Consider the following 14031-nt stretch of genomic DNA (forward strand, 5'->3'; position numbering starts at 1 on the left):
CAAAGTTTCGGGATTGGCAATGATTCCACGCATCACTTTGCTCGTCAGTCTGGCCGCATCGACAGTGAGCCAAATCGGTACAGTTGAGCCGAACGACGGAGCTCAGCAGTCCGACTGAGCCGGTATGCGCAGTTCTGCAGTCCCAAGATGGCCTCAAGAACTCATATAGCATATGGTGCGATGTGTCCAACACTCCTCCTGCCATGTTCGAAGTCTGCCAGACATACAATCACAATCAACTCTCCTGCCCTCACGGTCATCTCCAGGTTCGCAACGCGATCAGCCTCTCGATTGGGCTCAGAGTTGTTTGATGCGCAGGATCAGAGCAGTGGCAGCGTCTTCTGGTGTCCAGAACCTCTTGGTGCTGTTGTCCTTTGCGCTCCTACGTCAGTTTTGTCGCTTCAGGTGGGAACATTGCTGAATCGTCTTGTCTTGAGCAGACCGGTGCCAGCTTGTGGACTCTGAATGCATAGATTGCATGTTATGCGAGTGACTGCTACATGCACGATGGGGTTTTACAACAAACACGACAAATAGTCTAATCTTCTTCGTTTTCGAGCACGATGTATGCTTCCGCGCGCTGAGATGACCAAAGCTTCCACGCGAGCAAGCCGACGCACGTCAAGCCGATGATGGCCAGGATGACGACGACGATGATCCAGCCAAACTTGTGCCAGAATGTAGGTCGATAGGGTAGCAAGACGGAATCGATGAGTAGAACGCCACCGCCGAAGCTCATCCTGCTTCGTTGAATCGATGCATCATGCTCACCGGTGCTAGCGTCATCGGAGGTAGCGAAGACAGGCGTCGCCTTGCCCCAAGAGAGGATGCGCGCCCAGTCTTTACGACCTTGCTCGCCCCTCGCCCCATCGACGCCAACGAGCCAGCTGTCTTCGGCAAACCGTCTCAGAGCGACCCGACCGCTACTTTTCGGATCGTCTTCACTGAGCAGAGTGTCGTAGACTGCCGAGTCTGCAAGTTCCAAAGGTAGTCGTCCGCTTGGAAAGCCGTGTCGCGGTTCGGCTATAGATGACCGCGAAGGCGGATCTGATGGTATGATGTGTAACTTCATGAGTTCAGTGAGCGCGGGGATATCACCGAGGTAGTAAGTCAGATTGAGTGCTGTGAAGGCTTTGTCGGTCGGACAGAGCACAGTGTATGAGCGTCGCCTGAAAGGCGCCTTGTTGAGCTTCTTGCGAAGCATTGCTGCACTTGCTTCGTCGGGAGGTGGAGAGCCGTCTGCCACCCAGGTAAGGTTGGTGAGTCGGAGGAGCTCAGCCATTGTAGATGCTTTGCCACCTCGCATGAGCTTATCGATCGAGATGCTGACCGTGGGTGGCAAGACGACGTGATCGGTCACATGGAGCACTCCCGTTTTGGTGAGAATGTTGGATTCTAATAAATGGGCATCGCGAGTATCGCCATTGACTCTGAAGCCGCTCAGGGTCGGTCCGTGGATTTGTAGAGCGCCTGTGTCGTTCTTGCCAATATAGATGCCCGATCCTTCCAGTGTCATGTATTCGTTTGAGCCGGGCTGGAAGTCTTCCTCGTAGACCAATTCTCTGACTGCGTGATATGACAGAGTCGAGACGAGCTCGCGCCGCGAAGTCGGCAGTAAGAGATAAGACATGACGAGACCTAGCCTGCGAAATGCATCGTTGTCGGGCGCAAGGAACGTCAAAGCCGGCTGCTTTTTGAGCTTCTTATCTAGATCTGCAGCGAAGACGCTCGCAACAAACGTCGATAGGCGGAGATCGGAAACCGCCGTTTCGATGACGTTTGGAGGCGCTTCGAGCATTTGAGAGATCAAGTAGATGATAGAATTGCCCACAACCACAGGCGAAGCGATAACGCTGGCGGTGTTGAAGCCCAGATCGGTAGGCTTCTCCGGCTTTGGCTTGGAGAAGAGACTGGCTGGTTCTGATTCTGATTGTGATACCGATATTGTGATCAATTGGGGCGCATGGTCGAGACTATCGGGCTCGAGCAAGGTAGGCAGTAGCATGCCATCTGCTAGATCCTTGCTAGTCCACTTGCCGGGCACAAGATGATACTGAAGCGCTTCGGTCAATGCGCGCGTTCCTTGGGCGGGCAGCGTCCTATCCCATCCCGATTCCCATCGTTCAAGAACGTCATCTCGTACTGCCAAGATGGTCATGGAAGCGTTGCTCGACTGGACATGCTTGGAAAGCTCCGCCGAGCGCAGTAAAGCCACAAAACGAGTGGCGTTGAGCGCAATGAGATACTTCTCCGGTGTCAGCGTGAAACTGTCCTCTGGCGGTAGAAGCAGTGTATCGACGATGTGCTGTTTGTCAGCGATCAGGACTGCACGGTCTTTTAGTGCGTGCTGCGCACCATGACACCGTTTTGCGCAAGGATGTCGTAATCTACCAAAGCACTCCCATTGACTTCTGGCACGCCGTTGTTCACCACGAGCGCAAGAGATGCGCCTGATCGAGTCGGCACTTCAGAGATCATGAGCTGAGTCGTGTAGGTCATAGAGAGCTAGCTTACACAAGGTCTCGTTCTTGACCTTGGCATAGTAGCCGATCTGTTTGCTTGAGCTGAGGTGATGTTGCAGTATCTTCTCGAGATCGTCCTGTGCAAAGCCAGAAGCAAGATATCGTTTCTGTTGCGCATTTCAGCTGAGATCCGAGGCAATGCCAGCGACTGACCTCGTATTCGTCGAGAGCATCCCAAGCCTTATCGCTGGGTGCAAAGAGAGTCAAATGCGTGTGATTCATCCGTTTGTTGAGCTCGTCCGTGCCGAAGAGAGCTCGGAACTGCGCAAGGTCTGGATGGTCGACAATTTGCTGCGAGAGGTTTCGGGGCGGATCGAGCACGCCATCCAGCGGCACGAGGTTGCCGTTGGTTGCGCTGCGTGATATACCGCTAGTGACACCACCTGCACCTTGTGCAGAGACGCCGACGAGCAAAGGGGATGGCTTGTCTGTTGTCTTACTTGGCGCGATGAAGAGCTTTTGACCTTGACCGGCGAGCCAGCCGTAGTCATCCTCATACTGATCGCGTGTGTCCAACTGATCGTCATGACCGTCTCCCATGCCAGGTGACCCGGGCCGGCCTTGACCGGCTTTGCGTGATGGTATGAGCATCGTCTCGTGCATCTCAACCTGATCATTGGCGTTTGCAGTGTCGTTGAGCGTATAGTTGAGCAGGTGATACAGCAGCGTGGCTCTCAGCTCTGCTTGTATGTTGTCCACTGGAGTGTCCAGCTTGAACGGATGACGAGCTGTCTGGTTCTGGATTCTCTTGATGGCATCATTCGTCGGCGCAAAGAAAGTCGAACCATTGAGCGCATTCAGCGTGGGGACAAGTCGGGCTCGCTGGACCAGTCTGAGCAAGAGCGAGAAGTCGGCGTCGGCGGAGAGCAAGTCCACGAGAGTCGTCGACTGGGTGTGTATGCCTGCACTCTGCTGACTGCCAAGCACACGCTGATCTTGGCTCGGACCAGGAATAGCCCGTGGACGCAAGCTGAGAGCATGCACTACTGTCAGCGGTGCGACGATAAGCAGGACGGAGAGCCATTCGAGCCTTGTGTGGCCCATCTTGAGCCGCATCTCTTGACGGATCGGATTCAGAGCGTCATCACGAGACAGCGCGCGCGAAGGAATGACGATCTCCTGAAAAAGTCAAAAGCAAGTCCAATCCTCGAGTTGATGGGCACACTGGGCGATAGGAGCATCGCTTCGCCTCGCAAGCCGAATGGCAAGATGTCACAGCCCGTCCAGTCACCACGGCAGAGCAGCGCGAGCAAGCCGCTGCCTATCAGCCGTGCTCCGAGTCGACACCAATCCTCCGGTCACGAGAGCCACTTGGCAGGCACAAAACGGCCTCTGCCCGGTTCCTTGACTCGTGAACATGATGGCTCACCCTCTGGAATGCCTTCGATGCTCAAGAAGAGGCATTCGTCTTCATCCCAGACACGCACGCCCACTGCGGCTCGAAGTCGATCGGCCTCGACGATTTCCAGAGCAGGTTCTTCTAGAGGGACATCCCCCACAGACTCGCTTTCTCTACTCGCACTCAACGATAATGTCTCTGGCCTCGTCAAAGCTCAGCCGTCGTCCAGCACCAACGACTCGCTCGCCGCCCTCGCGTCGCTAGGCCCAGGCGGCTCGCTGTCTGATCGCAATATGCTTACCTCCTTTATTCAGAGCGCCCTGCTGGAGAGCTACATGGTCAGCATCCTGTGGTCATACTGTTCACGAGTTGCAAGCTGATAGATCCTACAGGGCAAGATGAGGCGGCGTGATGAACTGATAGAGGAGCTACGGCGGTTGTCGAATGATGATTCTCTCAATCAGCAGTCCGGTCGATCGCAACAGTCTCAGCAACTAGCGCGATGGCTCGAAGCGCTATCAGAATGCACGAGCAAGCTCGACAAATCACATCGCGTCCTCGTCGACGCTATCCTCACGCTCCCTTGGTTCACTTGGGAGGAACAACCGCGGAGAGCGTGGGGCAAATTCACGCGATCGCTTGTACTCGTGCGTAGCGAGTGGCTGGGCAGCGTGTTAGAACGTGCAGTAAAGTCACTGCGCTACAATACGCTCGTTGGGCTCAATGTGAAATCATCCCAAGACACAGCAGGAGCCCGGCTGCCGCGACCTAGCAGCCTTGTCGGGGGTGCTCTCACACGCCGAGAGGTCTACGATCGTCAGCATGGATTCTTGCACTCTCTGTGCGATTACATCCCGACTCTGCCGAGTACGCTCGCGCCCATACTGCAGACGCACTTTCCTCCCAGACGGGAGCGCAAGGAATACCACATGACATACTATCGCAACGTGCTCAGAGTGATCGAGTACTGTCCCGATCTACTGTCTACCGTTCTCGGTCTCGTCATCTCCAAAGCCGTCAAGCTTGATGTAAGTCACTCCCGGCAAAAATATACGAATCTGCTGACATTTCATGCAGGCTGAAATCACACAAGAGGTCGAGACTTTGGCGGACGACGAGGGCAAGCTATCAGAGCAGATATTCCAGTGCTCAGCGCGAGATACATTTGATCGACCAATCGGTGAATCTGATGATTCCGCAGACGACGACAGCAATGGTAGCGGCGACGAGGCATTCGACATGGAGGATCTGAGCGATGACGAGGATCTCAGGGAGGAAGCACAGAATCTCATCAATGCGGAAGATGAAGCGTTGACTCGACTCAAAGAAACTGTCACCAAGCTCGATTGTATCCTGCGAGAGATCTTCGCGTTCCTCACTGCTCGTGCGGAGCGCACCGTCGCTCAAGGCCGATCGAGCCCGCTTACCGAAGCTGAGGAGGATGACGACAGCAGCACCGCAAGCGAAAGCGAGGCTGATGACGGCGCGATACTCAGACAGCCACGATCGCGCACGATCACCGCCGAAGATCTCAACGAGCAGAAGCGAGCTGTCTTCGACGCATTGCTGACCAGCTTCGATACGCACATACTGCAGACCTTCAATACGCGCCATGTCCAGTTCCTGCTCTTCTGGAGCGTCTCGCTTAGCCCAGAGTATACCGATGATTTCACTGGCGCACTCATTGAGCGTATTCTCTTCAAGACTGATGCTCCAAACTACATCAGAGTAGCTAGCGCTGCGTATCTCGGCTCGTTCGTCAGTCGCGCCAAATTCTTCGATCAAGATGGGGCGCGCACGGTCGTCAGGATCATGTGTCAGTACATCTCCGAGCAGCTATCACACCTCGAGCCTACCCAGAGTGGCTACGTCATACCAGCCTACGCTCAGTACACCGTCTTTTATGCGGTCGTACAGGCGGTCATGTATATCTTCTGCTTCCGCTGGCGAGAGCTATTGCTCGAAGACGAAGATCCTGTCGGCGAGGCTATGAGTCCAGAGATGGGCCCTACCGGCGCACGCGTCTGGCCTCCCGAGCTTGACGCTCTCAAAGCTGCCGTCGACTCACCTCTCAACCCTCTTGCCATCTGCTCGGCTCCTGTCGTCGAGCAGTTTGCGAGAATCTCGCATTCAACTGGTTTGATGTACTGCTACACTGTCCTCGAGACGAACAAGCGTCATGCTTCTTCGTCTACGTCGTCGCACGCTTCGCCTACTAAGCCCAAGCCAGGCTCACAGCGATCCGTCGGTATTGCCAACCAAGGCCCAGTACATAACGCGATGCTCAAGCACGCTCTGGCAGAAGCGCGCTTCGACACCCACTTTCCTTTCGACCCTTTCAAACTACCCCTATCTGGCGTCTACGTCAACGACCTCTACAGAGAATGGCGAGACGAGTCTGACGATACCGAAGATGAGGACGATGTGAGCGAAATGGAGCAGATCAGCAGCTCTGTGTCGACGAACGCCGAGGCAATGGAAGCCGCAGATTCTGTATCGCCACATCTAGCACCTTGGCCAGCCTCAAAGCGCAGATCGGCTGACCTAGGCAGCTCATTCGGCGCAATGTCTCTCAGTCCAGAGCCCTTCCTGGCAAAGCGCGAAGCCGCCATGCCACCCATGTCTGAGATCTCAGTGTAACGACATGTTGTCATGATCAATATGCATTCGCTTGTAGTCTATATATTCGGCATCAGATTGTCATACCGTAACAGATCGTCGACTTCGCTGATTGCGATGCTTGCCATTTCGCGAATCTCAATCCATCCCCAGATCTTCAGCATGGGCACGATGTCACTCGCTCTGACGCCGCCTCGCAAGACGTCGCCTTTGTCCATCTGTCCGCCAAGACTGCGCAGGATAGGCAGGGCGGATTTGAAGAGATCCATCTCTGGATTGAGCTGACGTCCGATACCTTCTAGCAGCAAGATCGAAATGACTGTATTCACAAAGTCGGCCTCGAGCTTCACATGATGCTCCCTGATATTGGTCAACACTTGCGAGAGGACGTCGGAGATCTTGATCTTTGCTAAGCTGAAAGTTTGCGATTTGACAGATAAGATGAGATGCTGCATCTTGAGTGCAAAAGTGTCTTCGTCGACGACCAGATCAGGTGCGCGGCATCGCTCGACCATGAGCTGTATCATGTGGTTCAGTCTGGTCGGACGGAAAGAGCGCGGGACGTACCACGCCGGCCTTGTGCCCATCAAACTCTGCAACAGCTCTAAAGAGATCAATGAAATTCCTCCGGTTGACATCATTGAGCTCTGTGACGAGGCCGGTATCGATGAAGACGAGTTCAGGCTCGTAGCCTTGATCATTGAGCTTATCCAATTCTGCGGCCCACTGCTCGTGATCGTGCGACAATTTTCTCAGGCGGTGTGCGATATCAAGTGACTCGCTGCCTGCTGCGGAAGCGGGATCGGGCTCCTCCTTGTCGAAGAGGCTCGCCCAGATTGACTGTAAGAAACCCTTTGTGCTGCGTGGATAGAATTTGACAAAGATATTGCCTGGGTGAAGATCAGAATGCACAAAATTGTCTATGAGAAGCATGTTCTGTCATTCGCTGTTCAGCTCAACCCGACTGAAGCGTGTTATGTTAGCTTACCAAGAAAGCGTCGAGGCCGAGATTGGCGATCTTCTCATCGTACGGACCGCCACCCTCGCGCAGAAACATCTTGAGCGGCACAGCATCTTCGTACTCTTCCACGAGTACACTCTGACTGGTGTAGTCTGTCAGAGGGCGCGGGAAGCTGACGGTCTTGCGGTGACGGAAATTATGCTCGAATGTCTGCAGATTCTGTGCTTCCGTTCGTAGATCGAGTTGGGCGCGCATCATACCGCCAAAGACCTCGACTTCCTCTGGGAAGCTGAGCCACTCCATACCTGGCACGGCATTGAGCATGTTGGCAAGGACAGACATGATTTTGAGATCGCGATTAATCATCTTTCGCACGCCAGGGTGCAATACCTTGATGGCCACGCTGGTCGTAGGTACAGCAGGCGGCTTGGAGTCCTCTGTAGCAGGCGCAATAGCTCGCTTGAGCTTTTGCGTCGGTCCGTCCACGTCTTGGTGCTTCGGGCCTAGGTAATGTGCAGGCAGGAGATCGGTGTTGAGGGTGCCCTTGTATGCCTGTCCAACGGCGCCAATGCCCATCGGGTTCTCGTCGAATTCGCTGAAGATTTCTGCGAATGGTCGCTGGAAGGCATGCTCGAGTGCCTTCTTGGTATGAGACAGGGCGTGAGGCTTGCCGCCAGAGTGGAGTCGGCCAAAGAGCGCGCATAGCGTGTCCGGGAATAGATCTCGTCTGGAACCGGCCCATTGGGCTAGCTTGATGAAAGTCGGGCCAGCTCGTTCCATCTGGTGTACGAGCAAGCCATACCACCAGATTGTCGTCGAACGCTCTGTCATGCCCTTTGCCTGGCGATTGGCAGCACGGCGTCGACCAGATCGCGTCAGTGCCTTGCCGCGTCCCAGGTCCGTCCATTCGAGTAACAGGATTGGGGCTGACAAGATGACAGGTAAGAAGAGCAGACCGAGGTACAGGAACCGTCGGGTCGTAGAGATGGGTTCGAACAGATATTTGTCAAAGAAGAGAAAGATGGTATGAAAGACGCCATTGGAGTGATGTGACTCCTCGTGAATGAGCACGACGATATCCTCCGGCTCGTTCGTCGCTTTCTTCTCGGCTGATCTTTCCATCTTTGGCTCCTCGAGACTGTCGCAGTCGATCGAGGTCAAAAACAATGGCTGAAGAGCGAGGACTGCATAAAGAGGCAGATCACCTTGCGTGCGCTGATGTTCGTAGCCTCTGCGCGATCCGAAGCGCTGACTTGCAGCTATGAGAGGAAGCGTAGCATGTTGCCGTGTCGCCCGAACGGCCAGCGACTGGTGTAATGATCGTCTCGTTCTAGCTACGTCATGTCTGCTCGATAGCGCTATAGACTGATCCAAACAGCGTGCCGGGCCAAGTTGATGTACAGACAGACTCCTGCTCGCAAGCCGAAGCTGACCGGACGTGCTCCTCAGCATGCCTGCTCGCCTGCGATGGACACTGTCTGTCGCTCGATTTTCTGGGCGGCACACTGTCGATAGTCGCGACGTCGCGCGTTGCCAGCGCCGCCAGCCGAACACCGTCGCAATGCTGTCCTGGCTCGCTCGATGGGCGCTCCTTGCGGCCCTACTGCTCGCGTTGGCGCGGAGGTAAGCGAGATGCCACGCTTGATGGCATTGCGGCCAGCTGATGAGCGCTCGCACCCAGCGTGTTGGCATGGGACGCAGAGGACTTGTAAAGCGCTTTCTGGCTCAGCACACCGCTGCTGCTGATGCAAGAAGACAGCGAGATCTTTGACCTCGTATCGGCGCTCGAGCTCGCAGAAGGCAAAGGCACTTCCTTTTATTCTTTCCTCAATGTCACCCCGACAGCCACTTCGGCCGACATTGGCAGGATGTACCGCAAGCGTTCACTGGAGCTACACCCGGACAAGAACCCGCACATGAAGGGTGCACCCGAACGATTCGCTCGCTTGGGCGTCATCGCCAACATCCTCAGGAGCGAAGAGAAACGCAAAAGGTCAGACCGCGCGCATCTCTCTTGGTCGTGAGCAGCTGATGTAGCTGGTGCAGATATCACTACTTCTACGAGAACGGAGTGCCAAAGTGGAAAGGTGCGCTTTCGTCCTGCTTCTGGCTGAATCGCAAGGAGCTGACGTCCACGACGCAGGAACTGGCTGTTCGTCGCGTCACTCACCTCGCGCTACTGCTGACAGAGTGATTTGGCAGACTTCTACTCACGCTATCGTCCTGGTCTAGGCGCAGCGCTCACTTTTCTTGCTCTGGTCACTTGCATGGTGCAGAATCTCGTGCACCGTCTAAACTACAAATCCGAACTCAAACGCATCAGACGGTGAGTGGGGTCCTCTCTACAAGGATGTAATACGATGCTGAAGACCGCACTCCAGGTTTCAGAGCGTGGCCAAAGCGACAGCGTATGGCAAAGGCAAGCCAGTACAGCAGACACGCAAGAAAGTCAAAGTGCCCATCCGCGATGTTGGCCTGGCGGAAGCAGAAGGCGATGAACCCGCACCTGCTCGTGGCGGCTCGCGCGATATGCTAAGCCTGATCGTACAAGGCGATCAGGTCTTCATCGCAACAGAAGATGGCGATGGTGCGTAGCCCATCGGTCTCGTATTTCGAGCTCATCAGTGCCTTGCAGAGATTCCATTAGACGAATCTGCTGCTGTTGCGCCTTCTTGGCAGCGGACATGGGTGCCCAGTCTGATTGCTAGTGGTATCAACCGTGCTAGAGGGCCATCAAAAGCGATCTACATGGCGCCGGACGAGAGCGAAGAGCCGGAGGGCAGCGCGACATCGTCAGCTCGCAAGATTGCGCCCAGCAAAGCAAACAAGCAGGGCGGACGTCGCCGGAAATGATTGCAGAGCTGCGACCTGTGCGCGGTCTCGAGCAATCAAACTGATGAGAGTGTCGTTGCGCTGAGGGTGAGAGATGAGAACACCAATACTGCGTCGATGCGAGGCTGTCAGAGCTGACTGAAGACAAAATATTTTACTGCTCCTTGCGCTGCTTGCGCTGCACGTATAAGCCTAAAACTTCGACGAAGGAGCCGAGCGCCATGACGCCGCCAGCAAACAGAATGATGCTCGCGTAGCCTACCATCGTGTTGTTCAGCTCCGTTTCGAACACACATGGTAAAGCCTTACCCGGGTCGACGCCGAGTCCGATCCTGCCGCTGATATGTGTGCCTGATTGGAAAAGGGCGGCCGTGATGGGCGCAACGAGGACGTCTCCGATCCCGCGTGTAAGCGAGAAGATACCATAGATGAGCACGGTGGCTTGCGCGTCATCTTTCGCTACCTCACGAATTGATGCTGCCCACAGTGACGTGTAGCCGCCAGCGAGTGCGCCAAATGCAATCGCAAAGACAAGCAGCCAGGCGAAAGTGACGCTAGCGATGCCCCAGATGAGCAAGATGGCAGCTGCGCTACTCATTGCCGTCAAGCCTCCGATGATATGAGGCGATTTGCGATCTGACAGAAAGCCGAGACCGATACGAGAGACGACCGCAGCTGCGTTGATGGCTGCCAGAGCTGCTGTACCATCGCTCGCCGGTAGTCCCAGTGCACTGGCGAACGCTGGAAGCCACAATGCAGGGATGAAGTAAGCCATCGAGTTGAGCAGATTGGCCAAGAAGTAGATCCATAGCGCTTTGTTGCGCACAGGAAAGGAAGCAAATCCATATGTTGCGTGTGGCGCACCTGTGGCTTTACTGAGCGGCACTCGGTTGCGTGTCAGTGGTAAGAGGCAAGCCAGCGCAAGACCAGTGAAAACGCCGAGCGATTGAAGTGCCCTCTCGAGACCGAAGCGGTCGATAAGAGCGTTGAGCACAAAGGGTAAGATGAGACCGCCTGCTGCCGTGCCGGCAAAGACGATACCGTTGGCCATGCCTCGCTTTGCGACCCACCATTCGCTGAGAGATGCTATATTGACATAGTAGATTAGCGCTCCGCCAATCGCATAGCTTGCGCCCTGGGTTAGGACGAGCTGGAAAGCGCTCTTTGCAAAGCTCGAGATGACCAGACTACTGGCGCAGATTATCGCGCCCGACCAGCTCAATCGTTTCCGATGACCCGGAAATCGATTGATGTATGCAAAGATCAATGGCGAGAGCAGATACATGAGGCCAGAGCTTAGTACGCCGACGAGAGGCAGAAGCGTCGTTGCGCCTGCTGACTTGGCGATTGGCCTGTCCAAGTAAGCCGCTAGAAATACGCCGTATGAGTTGGGTGTGCCCCATATCGTCGCTTCTATGAAGAAAGAAGCGATGAGGTATTGCCATGCCCCTCTGCCTCGATCAACGGGCGGCAGCTCAAAGGTGATGCTGCGCGGAGGATATCGAGCAGCCTCGCTGTCGACTTCGCTGCGGTCATCAACGCTGGTCCTGAGAGGGCTCGGAACGATCGACGAAGGTGCAGACACAAAGCTAGCACTGTCGACAGACTCGACTATATCGCTCGTGCGCGCCGTCTTTGCAGTCGGCGTCTCTCTGCTGCTCAAACTTGAAGCGTGTATGGGAGGGACGCTATGAACATCTCTGGCGCAGGTAATGGCCATGCCGACGGTAGCACATGGGCGTGGACGTTCAGCAAGAGAGGCCCCGCAGCCCCGCGCGCATGCGAACGAATTAACTTATTTTACTTGCGCCCAGAGAGCGCGGTTGGTTGTGGAATTCGAATTCGCATAACTTAATGGACGCGTTTACTTTGTGCACCAGCTCAAAACCGACACGACTTAAACGACCTGATGGCGACCATATTTAACGATACTCGCACGTCGGATAGGATATCGAATCTCTCCATTGACGCAGGCAAAAGGACAAAGCTTATCTCGACCGACAAGCAGTTCGGTATCGACAAGCGCGCGACATGTCACCGGGGTTTCGTACGATTTCAAAACACCAGTACATGCATATGATTGATGGCAACAACAGCTTGTCATAGACAGCCCGGACAAACGCCGAGCACCTCGTGAGCATGTAGATCACAGTCGATGCAAAAGTGATTGTGGCAGCGTGGGCATTCGTAGCGCCCAGTCGAAGAAATTCGCGAAGCCGTACTGGCTGCAGTAGGAGGTGCGCCAGTCGTCGCTGCAGAAACGGCCACAGTAGAGAACTTGAGCGAGCATGCAAAACATTCAGCAGGCCAAGAGTCCTCGCCTGGCTGCCTGTATACGACGCATAAGCGACTTGTGCTACCGAGATGGTGAAGACCTACCCGTTATTCACTTCGAGGTAATTTTTGACTGGGAAGAGATGCCGATAGCTTCTTGCCAGGTGAGGGCTGCTCACGACGGTGAGACTGCAGATGCCGCATTCTGTAGGTACCTCGCAGAGCCGACTGGCGCATCGCGGACAGTTGAAGCCGGTCGTCTTCAGACGTGAGTGACACGAACACAGCGCGCCGAACGTCGAGCTCGATAATGAGGGGAAGCCCATCTGCATGAGATCTGCGCCGGTATTGTTGCTGCGTGATCCGTCAGGTCCGGCTTCGGGTCGATGTGTCGCTGGTGGTGGGACAAGCTCAAAGAGAAGATCCTTGTAGTGCGCCTCGTTGGTCACGACTCCATAGACTCCTTTTGTACGCTTGCAGACTTCTTTGCAGATACTCATCTCTGCAGACAAGCCCACGATATTGACGCGCACCCTGCCGGATGGGCTTCAGCACGACGATGAACCACAGGTGCGTAAAGAACTGACCGATCTTTCACGAGGGCTTCCATCGTTGTGTGTATGTTGCCGGGATCGCAGGTAGTCAGTGAACCGAAGATGATGACTACTTCTCTGGATCCATGCGAAGGCAGATGAGCCAAACCGGATCGCGCCATCTCGAGCACATTCTGCAAGCTGGGCTCGCCGGATGGATCGAGCTTGCGCTTGCTTTCCAGGGCCCTCACGTGGTCGACCGGATTGCCTGTCATATATCGAAGCATAAGACGCGTTCTATGAAGCGCGGTCAAAAGGCCTACCGCTGAGAGGACTGATTCGCTCGGCTATGCCGTCTTTGGTGACCAGAATGGCCATCTGCGAGATCGGATTCTGATCAAAGTACTCGTTGACGAACTCGATGGCGTATTTGATGGTGAGCTCGAGGCGAGTTGGCCGGAGGTCTCTATCGGTCATTGCTTCCGATAGATCGATGATGAAGTAGAGATGCCGTATGATGCCTCGCTGTATCGATGTCGTGTCGCGCATGATCCTGTCAGAGCGAAGCTATCAGGACTGTACGGCGGCAGAGGATAGAGTGAGCGTACCGGCGCCGTTTGCTACGCTCGAGAATATCCTTGACGGCGCCCTGCAGCGAGCCTCTCTCGTCCTCTCTGACAACATCCCATGACCGCTTGTAGTCCTCTTCCCAGGAGTAGTTGGCCTCGCCATTAGCGGTACCATTGGCCGTCTTGCGGCGCTTGTTCGCCTTGCCCTGAGCTGCTTTGCCCTTTGCACCCTTTTGCGCGTGGAATGAACGGCCTGCCTCCTCTTCGTCGTCGATGAACGAGTCGACCGAGTCGTAGTCGTCGTCCGAGTCCATGGGAGCACACTCGAGGAGCTGACAGGCGGCTGACTTGAGGAACGCCGACGATTGTCGACGACGATGCT

At 55.2% G+C, this 14031-nt stretch overlaps 7 protein-coding genes across 7 annotated transcripts; 3 read left to right on the forward strand and 4 right to left on the reverse strand.

The window, feature by feature from the left end:
- Positions 1-19: 19 nt before the first annotated feature.
- Positions 20-465, forward strand: L969DRAFT_91518 (uncharacterized protein; the record flags this gene model as incomplete). Its single annotated transcript, XM_014715205.1, has 4 exons — positions 20-77; positions 133-266; positions 319-386; positions 441-465. The coding sequence occupies 4 exons, from the start codon at positions 20-22 to the stop codon at positions 463-465; spliced, it is 285 nt and encodes a 94-aa protein (XP_014570691.1).
- On the reverse strand, positions 449-3613 carry L969DRAFT_56265 (uncharacterized protein). Its single transcript, XM_014715206.1, has 4 exons — positions 2676-3613; positions 2515-2629; positions 2356-2465; positions 449-2305 (listed from the first exon to the last, which is right to left on the reverse strand). The coding sequence occupies exons 1-4, from the start codon at positions 3576-3578 to the stop codon at positions 539-541; spliced, it is 2895 nt and encodes a 964-aa protein (XP_014570692.1). The 5' UTR covers positions 3579-3613; the 3' UTR covers positions 449-538.
- A 118-nt stretch (positions 3614-3731) lies between these two features.
- L969DRAFT_91520 (uncharacterized protein) lies at positions 3732-6501 on the forward strand (the record flags this gene model as incomplete). Its single annotated transcript, XM_014715207.1, has 3 exons — positions 3732-4199; positions 4254-4889; positions 4939-6501. The coding sequence occupies 3 exons, from the start codon at positions 3732-3734 to the stop codon at positions 6499-6501; spliced, it is 2667 nt and encodes an 888-aa protein (XP_014570693.1).
- On the reverse strand, positions 6110-8975 carry L969DRAFT_83918 (uncharacterized protein). Its single transcript, XM_014715208.1, has 3 exons — positions 7469-8975; positions 7048-7416; positions 6110-6998 (listed from the first exon to the last, which is right to left on the reverse strand). Exons 1-3 carry the CDS (start codon positions 8891-8893, stop codon positions 6540-6542), a joined length of 2253 nt encoding a protein of 750 aa, XP_014570694.1. The 5' UTR covers positions 8894-8975; the 3' UTR covers positions 6110-6539.
- On the forward strand, positions 8974-10294 carry L969DRAFT_100587 (uncharacterized protein; the record flags this gene model as incomplete). Its single annotated transcript, XM_014715209.1, has 8 exons — positions 8974-9064; positions 9123-9149; positions 9201-9434; positions 9488-9528; positions 9585-9593; positions 9644-9767; positions 9823-10028; positions 10077-10294. Exons 1-8 carry the CDS (start codon positions 9003-9005, stop codon positions 10292-10294), a joined length of 921 nt encoding a protein of 306 aa, XP_014570695.1. The 5' UTR covers positions 8974-9002.
- Positions 10295-10427: 133 nt separating this feature from the next.
- Positions 10428-11993, reverse strand: L969DRAFT_14266 (uncharacterized protein; the record flags this gene model as incomplete). Its single annotated transcript, XM_014714876.1, has 2 exons — positions 10428-10531; positions 10583-11993. The coding sequence occupies 2 exons, from the start codon at positions 11991-11993 to the stop codon at positions 10428-10430; spliced, it is 1515 nt and encodes a 504-aa protein (XP_014570362.1).
- A 210-nt stretch (positions 11994-12203) lies between these two features.
- L969DRAFT_83920 (uncharacterized protein) lies at positions 12204-14020 on the reverse strand. Its single transcript, XM_014715210.1, has 5 exons — positions 13689-14020; positions 13404-13633; positions 13135-13348; positions 12653-13081; positions 12204-12602 (listed from the first exon to the last, which is right to left on the reverse strand). Exons 1-5 carry the CDS (start codon positions 13961-13963, stop codon positions 12374-12376), a joined length of 1377 nt encoding a protein of 458 aa, XP_014570696.1. The 5' UTR covers positions 13964-14020; the 3' UTR covers positions 12204-12373.
- Between the last annotated feature and the right edge of the window lie 11 nt (positions 14021-14031).

This window comes from Mixia osmundae, assembly GCF_000708205.1.
Source record: "Mixia osmundae IAM 14324 unplaced genomic scaffold scaffold_1, whole genome shotgun sequence".
In the NCBI taxonomy this organism is placed as follows: Eukaryota; Fungi; Basidiomycota; class Mixiomycetes; order Mixiales; family Mixiaceae; genus Mixia; species Mixia osmundae.